The 9,103-nt window shown below is 39.6% G+C and overlaps 1 protein-coding gene across 2 annotated transcripts in view; it reads right to left on the bottom strand.

Moving 5' to 3' along the window:
* Positions 1-4,604: 4,604 nt before the first annotated feature.
* sema6ba (sema domain, transmembrane domain (TM), and cytoplasmic domain, (semaphorin) 6Ba) overlaps positions 4,605-9,103 on the bottom strand; it is a 151,274-nt gene continuing 146,775 nt past the window's right edge. For both annotated transcript variants that reach the window (XM_039676830.2, XM_089131475.1), the window contains one exon: positions 4,605-8,664. In XM_039676830.2, coding sequence (XP_039532764.2) covers positions 7,748-8,664 — 917 coding nt within the window. In that variant the 3' untranslated portion in view covers positions 4,605-7,747. The remainder of the gene's footprint in view (positions 8,665-9,103) is intronic.

Raw genomic sequence — 9,103 nt, 5'->3', positions numbered from 1 at the left:
ATCCATTGCATGCTAAACTTTTTTAGTTGGCCTGTATGGGTATTTTTTCTCGAAATTTAACGAGTTTTTTCTCGAAACACAACGACTTTATTCTCAATATTTAATGAGTTTATTCTCAAGAGTGTATTACGACATTTTTCTCGAAATTTAACGATTTTTTTCTCGAAACACAACGTCTTTATTCTCGATATTTAATGAGTTTATTCTCAAGAGTGTATTGCGACTTTTTTCTTGAAATTTAACGAGTTTTTTCTCGAAACACAAGGACTTTATTCTCGATGTTTAATGAGCTTATTCTCAAGATTGTATTACGACATTTTCTTGAAATTTAACGAGTTTTTTCCCGAAACACGACTTTATTCTCGATTTGAGTTTATTCTCAAGATTGTATTATGACATTTTTCTTGAAATTTAACGAGTTTTTTCTCGAAACACAACGACTTTATTCTCGATGTTTAATGAGTTTATTCTCAAGATTGTATTACGACATTTTTCTTGAAATTTAACGAGTTTTTTTCTCAAAACACGACTTTATTCTCGATATTTAATGAGTTTATTCTCAAGATTGTATTACGACATTTTTCTCGAAATTTAACGAGTTTTTTCTCGAAACACAACGACTTTATTCTCGATATTTAATGAGTTTATTCTCAAGATTGTATTACGACATTTTTCTTGAAATTTAACAAGTTTTTTCTCGAAACACGATTTTATTCTCGATATTTAATGATTTTATTCTCAAGATTGTATTACGACATTTTTCTCGAAATTTAACGAGTTTTTTCTCGAAACACAACACTTTATTCTCGATATTTAATGAGTTTATTCTCAAGATTGTATTACGTAATTTTTCTTGAAATTTAACAAGTTTTTTCTCGAAACACGTTTTTATTCTCGATATTTAATGAGTTTATTCTCAAGATTGTATTTCGACCTTTTTCTTAAAATTTAACGAGTTTTTTCTCTAAACACAATGACTTTATTCTCGATATATATTGAGTTTATTCTCAAGATTGTATTACGACTTTTTTCCTCAAAATTTAACGAGTTCATCTCAATTGCAATGACTTTAATCTCGAGATGGTTTTATTTTTTTTTTATTATTGTTTGGCCCTAATCCTCTTCCGTACATACTGATATACAGCAGCTTGTAAAAGTCAACATAGTATTTTAGGTAGCTGGCAACCACTTAAAGGAATAGTTAACTTAAAAATTAAAATTCTGTCATTTTTAAGTGAACTATTCCTTTAAGGCTCACTGCAAAATGAGACAGGAATCATGACACATTTCACAGAGACAAAATCAAACAATCAAATGTGTTTATTAGAATGATAAAATCTCCATGTTGATTGGCGTTTGAAAATAAGTGTGTGCTCCAGTACTGAGTCGTGTGTGTTCATGTGTGAAACTGGATGTATAAGTGTGTACTTCTATACAGGTGAGGTTATTTAAAAACCAACCGACGAACAAAACAATTATCACTGTATACCGCCCCTCGACTTCTATACACAGGGACATTACATCATCGCCAGCGGAGGGGTGAAACTCAGGATTCGAGCTATGTACAGAGCAGCTGAGTCAAATAAACAACTCAACGTAACACTGATTCAGTCTTACACACAGCCCTTCACGTTGAAGGCAAATCTGCGTCGCCATATACACTGTCTTACAAAATGCTGTTCCTTCAGTCGTCATCAAGAATCCTTCCTCATCCTTTGCAAAGTCTGTGAGAACCGATAAATGTGATCATTTGTGGGACACAAAAGTGAATTAAACATAGTGGAAAAAGTCAAACATACATTATTGGCCTTGATTATTGTACAATATTGTGCTTGTTGCAGCATGATCAAAGATTATGAAAGGAAGGCGTATGGGGGGAAATAGTTTGAATACATTCACAGCACATTCAACACTTTCCTTGACAATAATAGACCAGAATTAACACAATTGGCACTGCGTGAAAAAGTCAATGTCACTCAATATCACTAAGAGCAATGAAGGCATACAAACACCAGAAAGCATCCGAACAAAAAGAAAAATATTGTGAGGGACAAAGAGTCATGGGAATTGAAAAACATTATAATTTACACTGAGGGACTTCTTGCTACAAAGGAAATAAGCTTTAGGCACTAAATTTGATGTGTGGACACTTAATTGAAGGCAGTTTGTGTGTGAAAAAAAGGATAATTAGAAATTATACTGGGAAATTGACTTTTTATTTTCTAAAGAAAATATGTGATAGCTATGTGGTTTCATGTTGAAACTAAACTAAACTTTAAGCACTCAGAAAAGGAAAAGCACACCTCAATAAGCTGCACATTTTGAGGTATCAATTAATAGCACGAACGGCGTGCGACAAGTCACACTCTGAATAAACACTAGATTTGGCATCTTTGTAGCTTATTAGCAAACTTAGCGATTTCATTTTCTGTTGGCAAACACTTTTGATGATGGATGTGGCACAATTTCTCTGAAGATTGAGAAGTTAGTTGAAAAGTTAGCTGAAAGTATATGATATCTTCTTTCTTTCTCCACATGTGGTTTTCACATTAGAATATTAAGCGGCATTTGCTACTTCCTGCATTTGATTACTTGCTTTTGTGTCCTTGACCTACAGGTAAGCGGCTATATCCTTGCATTTCCTGCCTACCGGGATATATTTCCTGTGTTCTGGATCCTATTTCCTGCCGGGTGTATCTTTAGCGCTGAAGAGAGGAGACAGAAATACATACACACGGTAATTTAAACACATAAACACACACAGAGAGACAGTGCAATCAACCATGACTCTCCTTTCAGCTGGATTTATGAGCTAATCAATGTTCTACCGACCGTAGCACACAACTGCAGGAGTGTGTTTTCTGAGAGCATCAGCAAAGGCGTATGGTTTCTAGGATGCTTAAGTGATGCGTGTAGCACGTGCTTTTAATAAGAGACATCTTACAGGTGCATGAGCACCATTATTAAATGCATTCCAGTGAACTCAAGTTTGTGCGGCAACTCATCTAATCAGACATCTGCTTTCAATATCTCGCAGACTGATGCTATTAGACATTTAATAACAAAGCTAGCCTATGTGGAGACGGACATTTGGGTGCGTGGGTCATGCAGAAAGATGAAGTTGGTGAGAAACAGGCTCTTTTCCAAACCCTAGTGAGCATCCTACTGCCTAAGCAAAATGACTGTTTGGACAGAAACTCTTGGACAGAAACTCCATTAATTGTGCCATTAATAAATCCCAATGCATAACTGATAAAATGTATTCCCTACATGCAATGTAAGTTGCTTCGGATAAAAGCATGCATCTGTCTTATCCACAAGTTTCCGAGGGGCGCTCCTGTAAAAAACAAAGTGGGTGAAACTTCCGGTAAGGCGGCGGAAGTAGCATTTCAATGGTTAGTTAGCGAAGAGGCTAGCTGTTTTTCAGAGAATTATTTTACTATTTAAAGACGCAAATCTTTATGAGAGATGTCGTTACGGAGCTCATGGACAACATGTGCTGTTCGCGGTTGTATGTATAACCGGACTAAACTAATTCAGTGGTTTAAACGTGATTGTTTTGAACATAAGCCGAAAACGAAATCAGAGTGATCCTGCCAACGACTGTAGTTTCCATCACCAGTGTTGTGCAAGTTACTTCCAAACTGTAATACATTAGGTATTACTGGTTACTGTTATTTAAAAGTAATTCATTACCTTACAATATTACTGTCCCAGAATTGTAATGCGTTACATTACTCATTTATTACTTTTGAGTTACTTTCACCAAAATAACTAAGTAGAACTTAACTTTTGGGCTGTAACGATATGCAATATGAAACCGAAATCGCGATTCGTAACACGACTCAGATCCACGAACCTACAGAATCGCGACACACCTCTTCCAACTCCAGCGTTATTCTCCTTACCGTCCAGATCCAATGCTGCCTTATCTTTAAATTAGGCTATTAGTATTATTTGAAGTTAACATTATAAAATACGTAGACCTACACCACAAAACTAGTTGAGGATAAATTATTTAAAATTGGGGAAGTCCAGCATTATGGACATGATGACATTTGCAGTCAAAACTTGAAATAAAAATTCTCAGAAAATACATGTATTGAAAATAGGCTACTTCCTTAAAGGACTCCAGACATTAGACAAATATCAGTCTGTTTTATTTTTAATATTAGGGAAAAGACACACATTCATGCGTGACAAAAAAATAGGAGGCAAAATATATTTTTTGTAATTCTGTTAATTACACTGCGCAAATCGGATGAGGAAGGGTTGGCTCTCCAGTCTCCATAGAACTTAAAATATTCATTTTATTTTAGTTTTCGTGTTCGCATTTATGAGGAAAAAACAATGTTACAGACGCGACCGCTCTGAACTGGCACTAAAAGACTGCTTTAAAACTTTCACATAGTCTGTTGCCTTTAAGAAGTAAAAGCAGACAATACACTGTAATACAACTGTAATACAAGCCTCACTGAACATGTAACGAGTAAAATATTACTGAAAATTCATTAGTAATGCCTTACACTACTGCGTTACAGCAAAAAGTAATATGTTACTGTAATGTATTACTTTTGTAATGCGTTACTCCCAACACTGTCCATCACCTCCCAAAAGACGACGAATCTTCCCGTGTACATTTGTTTAAATTCTTAATATTCTATAAACACTATCAGCATGTGTTTGGCTGTTCGCTACTGATGTTACACCTAAACTCAGGATCAAAGCCTGTGTTGACAGCACATTCATTTATAATTTTGAATAAACTCCAAAGCACAATGACTAAGTGTGTACTTTTTATTTTAATTGTTTGTCAGCTCACACAACTGTCTGTCACCATGCCTTGATGAGTATTGATTATTAATAATGTAATTATAATACTCCCAACCAACAACTGCGGAGGGTAAAGGTACTGTTATTTCACCCTTTTTAATTTCGTTGAGGTTGTCTTCCCACATCGTTAGCTAGTTTGGATCGCTATAACTTGAATGACTGTCAACTGTTGAATGAACGAGTGTGAAGTATGTCAAGTCGCGCTTTGTTTACTTCCAACCGGAAGACACGCCCACTTTTGACGCAAAGGCCTCATGGGGCGTAGGAAACTTGTGGATAAAGTCTGAATTTATTCTTCTGGCTCAAACAGCAGAACATGGAGCCAGCTATATCAAGGTCATGGGTTTGATTCCCACAGAATGCTTGAACTGATAAATGTATGCAATATAAAGCCCTATTCGGACGGGATTAGTTTCACAAGGGTAGATGGAGTAATGTAATTTACTGCATCGCTGTAGTGATGTGCGTATTACGTTGCTTCCTGATATAACAGTTTGGTCCAGTCAAACGATTCATTAATTAACTGATTGGATTCTGTTGGTAATAGGCACTTACCTAAAGCAAGAAGTTTCTCTAACAAGTGCTTTTACCTTGTTTGATCTGAGCGGTATGTGGAAAACACTTGAGGTTTGCCACAGACTTGCCCCACCGCCTAAAATGAACTGTTCTTCAAGAGCCTCCATACTTGAAAAACCTAAATTTAAACTAGAAATAAAAGAATATTTATGCTAATATTTATAGCTGGTTAATTCACACGGGATTTGCCTTACCTGAGGTAATTTTTAGGACCATTTTACAGGAGGTAAAAGGTGCAGTAATCTTTACTAACATTGTCCGAAGATATAACTGAGATGGCACATTTGGACAGGACTAAAATGACTGAGAAGCTCTGGAAATAATGTAAAACTAATCCCTTCTGAATAAGGCTTGAGTTGCTTCAAGTCTTCGAATTTGGCAAGGCAAAATAGTTTTTTAGACTCAACCTTCAATGCTGTCTAGGTAGGCAACTCTAGGGTTTGGTACAGAGCCAGTGAGTCTTTCGGTGTAGATTTGATTATGCTACTCTTTTAGTATTCTCACATAGGGACACACAGGGATTTCACTCTGACAGTTCCCAGGTACATGACTGAAAACACGCAATCAATTACCCGTGTTGATGATCTAGAACTTTTGAAAGGACTTCCATGACTAAAAAACAAAACAAATAAATACAAAAAGGAAGGGAAATATATTATGATGGATGTGATAAACAAAATGATTGGTTATTTCACAGACACACCCAATATCATAACTGGCTTCAAATCACATGACATTCATTGACTTTGTAGACCGTTTAGTTCACGTAATGTGATTCCTCTTCTCTAGCATTTTCGTTTGCTCTCCTTTGCTCGGCGAAACAGCATCTTTAAGAAGAGTCTTCAGGACAGAGTCTCTCTTTCTCCGTCTCTAATCGCGTCCTTCTAGAAAACAGCGGGTGTGTTTACCTCAGTTCTGTGTTCCATGTTACGTGTTACATATTGTGTAAAAAATCCACTGTACAAAAAGGAAGAAACCGAACAAAAAGACAAAAAACTTGGACTCCAGCGTGTTCGTAAATTCTCAGAGAGTCCTCTGATTAAACTCACAGAGCTACACAGAAATTCATGTTGTTGAGGCCACGAAACTCACCCGACCAAAGCTTTCTCTCTTTCCGTCTCTCTCTCGTGTGAAGTCTGAACTCAGGGCCGAGGTAATACTGAGGTAAATGCCTCAGCTCACTCAAGTTTCCAAGCATACAAAAGAAAAATCTTTTCTATCCATACATCCATACATTTTGGTCAAAGTGATGCATCAGAGCAAATGGCGTACCGCAAATCTCGCAAAGCGAACGAGGCCCCGCCCACAAGAAATGATGTCTCACACAAGCGTTTGTAATGGAAAAAGTATCGTAGATGGAGACTGATAATTTGGGGCAATGTGGCCCTCTATATAATCTGCTTCTCCTTACTTTCCCATTTAATAATAATAAAAAAAAAAATTTCAAGATCATTTCGGGAGCATTTGGACTCCGCCTCAAATGACCTGGTCTTGACTAGTCATAAATATACGGTCTTGGGCTCGGACTTGAGTCTGAATCTGCTCTTGTCCAGACTCAAGTACTACAACACTGCTATTTACGTTTTTTTATAAAGTGTAAATTTGATGGGCTACAACAAGTTATATTTTTTTTAATAAATCAGTAATTCCGAAGCGAAAGTTCTGTTCCTTCTGACCAGTTGATCTGTCCAAATCTGCTCCTGCAGAATTTACACTAATGTAAATAAGATGCCCTCCTCAGTTTGGTATTGACCAGAATCATACGAGATTGACCACTGTTTACCGAGTCATTACTCATTGGGTTCTTGGTTGTTTCTGTATTGAACAATTGTCCCAATTCCCAAATGAAATGCTGCCGTCATATCAAACTTACAAATTTGCTGAAAGGGTAACCTGCTAAAGAGAGTTTAGGTGTGAACATATTCAGAGATAGATAGTCTTCAAGATGGCTAAGGTTCTTTCCTCCATCGGATAAAGGGGCAATAAGGTTTGGTAAGTCACACTCGTAGTCAGTCAGCAAGAATGAGAGCTACAGTACTGGGAAAAGCAAGTCTCTGCCTACATGTGTGTAATTGTGAGAGAGAAGAAGAGAAAGAGGTCTATCCATTTGAAATGGCCACTCTTCTTGTAGTCAGTGAGGTCCGGTTTGGCTCGTCCTCATGCAAGCCGTTCCAGACAAATGAGGAAAAGGATGACGGGCAGGTGAGAAAAGACATAAAGACAGAGAGAGAGAGAGCAACAGTGAGCTACTGTGGTTGGCCAGGTTGCGCTCTGCAGTCCACGGGAGGTTTCAGCCGCTTACGTTTCTACAATTCCCTGCTACCTTGCTTCTCGTCATTCACTGGCCCGTCGTTGTCCGATCGCTTCCTCCCTTCCCGAGCAGGTGACTGAAGTCCGCCAGGTCGATGAGCCCCCGGGACCCATGAAGCACGGTGCGCGTCAATCCCGCGGGATGCTGCGAGGACGTGGTGTAGTGGTGGCCTGTTGGAGGTATGCCGTGACTGCTGAAGATGTAGCCTTCGTGGGTCCAGCGAAGAGGCTCTCCGCTGTACTCTATCTGGGTGCTGGGGGCCGACACCACTCTCCGCCGGTCGGGGGAGTCTTGGGGAGTCATGGGGTAGTTGTATTCGCCTGCTGACTTGCGAAGAAGAGTGCCTGGGCGTATTCCCTGATCCCGATACTTGGAGAGGGAGACGTAGCGTTGGCGGTCGATACCGGTTTCGATGGCTTCCTCGTGGCGTCGGCCGTTTCCTTGCAGGAGTTTAGAGCTGAGAAACAAGGTGGATGGTGGAGGTGGGCACTGGGTACCAACTGAGCTCAAGAAGGTCTGACTTTGGTCCCAGCTGGATCCAGAATCAGACAGGCGTAGCCCACGTTTCTGCTGCAGAGGAGTCTGCTCGGGTGTGGGAAGTAGACCTGGATCCAAGTCGCCCGCTTTGACCCAACCATTGGGCATGACGAAGAGCGTCTCACCTTGTGAGCGCGGCCGGTCTGCGCCGCTGTGCCGGGATACGCTCATCACGGAGCCGCTCCTGCTTTGTCCCATCATGCAACGCTCTTTCTCACTCTTCCGCTGACTACTGGACGACGGAGTGTTGCTATGCGAACGGTGACGGTGTTTCTGGCCCATAATCCAGCACACTGCCAGACCCGAGAGTGCCGCCCCGGTGGAGAATGCAGAGACTGCAGCAACGACCAGCAGGTTCAAAGTAACAAGACTTTCAGGCTCATCCATAAAACTCTCACGTAACAGACCTGCGTGAAAGACAGAAAAACGCATTACAATTCCAACATAGTAACTTGCAATTTATTTGCACAAGTTGTATGCGTTTTAGCGACTTGAAGGGCAAAAATCAGCTTTAGGACTGCTAAAAACTATTGATATGATTAAGCTCAGGAGTAGGGATGGCGAAAACTAAAAATTTTCTGGACCGACCACCGAGCCTCATTAGCTGGTTAAAACCGGTTAACCGATTGGTTTAAAATATGCTACGTTATTTGAAATAACAGCCATTTTGAGCCGCGCCTGCGATTTCACAACTCTGCCTCCCACTCAAACACACACCCCAGCGCTGCCCTTCCTCTCATGTTACTTTTTTAAAATCCCCATACAGTGCGAAACCAAGCGTGCCGCACAAGCCCTCAAAAGTTAAGCCAAAACGTCTCGATCGCCCCCCTGTGACCGGACCTAGTA

This window comes from Pimephales promelas, chromosome 5, assembly GCF_988280905.1.
Source record: "Pimephales promelas chromosome 5, fPimPro1.hap1.1, whole genome shotgun sequence".
NCBI classification, from domain to species: domain Eukaryota; kingdom Metazoa; phylum Chordata; class Actinopteri; order Cypriniformes; family Leuciscidae; genus Pimephales; species Pimephales promelas.
Note: the sequence above shows the minus strand (reverse complement) of the source record. Positions and strands in the feature narration are given on the sequence as shown.